General features: G+C 59.1%; 1 protein-coding gene across 1 annotated transcript in view; it reads left to right on the forward strand.

The window, feature by feature from the left end:
* Positions 1–738: 738 nt before the first annotated feature.
* Positions 739–916, forward strand: part of ube2wb (ubiquitin conjugating enzyme E2 Wb) — a 23,119-nt gene continuing 22,941 nt past the window's right edge. Inside the window, exon 1 of the mRNA XM_073830545.1 lies at positions 739–813. Coding sequence (XP_073686646.1) covers positions 739–813 — 75 coding nt within the window. The remainder of the gene's footprint in view (positions 814–916) is intronic.

Raw genomic sequence — 916 nt, forward strand, 5'->3', positions numbered from 1 at the left:
TGAGTGTGTCGCCTGTCTGGGGATCTCCCATGCGGAGGCTGCGCTCGTTGAGGCTTCATGTTCTCATTGCGGGGACATGAACCTCTCCCGTCTTCGCTCGCAGGTCGCCTTTTTCCAAAAGGGTGATCCCCCTCTCCATGTTCTCCCGCCTCTCTCTCCATGGAGGAAGAAGCAGCGGAACAGCAGATCTTCTCTTCACGGCGCGAGTGATGTGATGTCGGCGCGGCGCCCGCGCCCTTCACCCTCCCCTTCACGCTCCCTCCCGCTGGTGTCTCGTCTGACCTGCCAGAGCCACGCCATGTCTCGTCTGACCTGCCAGAGCCACGCCATGTCTCGTTTGACCTGCCAGAGCCATGCCATGTCTTGATTGCCAGTGTAATGGACCCTCCTCTAATGTCAGTGCGGGCTGCAGGCACACCAATAGAGCCGATGCTCCCAAGCCAAGCAATCCACACAAAACTGACGCTCCCAAGCCAAACAAGCCACGCAAAACTGACGCTCCCAAGCCTCACACCTTCTAGCCCGATGGGCATCCCATTAACCACTGCACTGCCTGTGATGGCCATCGCCTTTTTAAGTGTGTGGGCTCCACACTGCATTCCAGAGGCCTTGTCTGTCCATGAGTCTGTCCACGAGTCTGCTCCAGAGGGCTCGTCTGTCCATGAGTCTGTTCACGAGTCTGCTCCAGAGGCCTCGTCTGTCCATGAGTCTGCTCCAGAGGCCTCGTCTGCTGCGCCCATGCCTCTTATGGAGGTGGCGTCCACGGTGGAACCCCCTGAGGAGGCAGCTCCCGCTGCAGATCCTCAAAAGGGGGTACCACCCTGTTATGAACTCACTATCTGCTCAACCACTGTCAATGTTCCTGCTCTGCCTGCTCCGCCAAGGCTCCCTGCTCTGCCTGCTCCGTCAAGGCTCC

Source organism: Garra rufa, chromosome 24 (genome assembly GCF_049309525.1).
Source record: "Garra rufa chromosome 24, GarRuf1.0, whole genome shotgun sequence".
Lineage (NCBI taxonomy): Eukaryota > Metazoa > Chordata > Actinopteri > Cypriniformes > Cyprinidae > Garra > Garra rufa.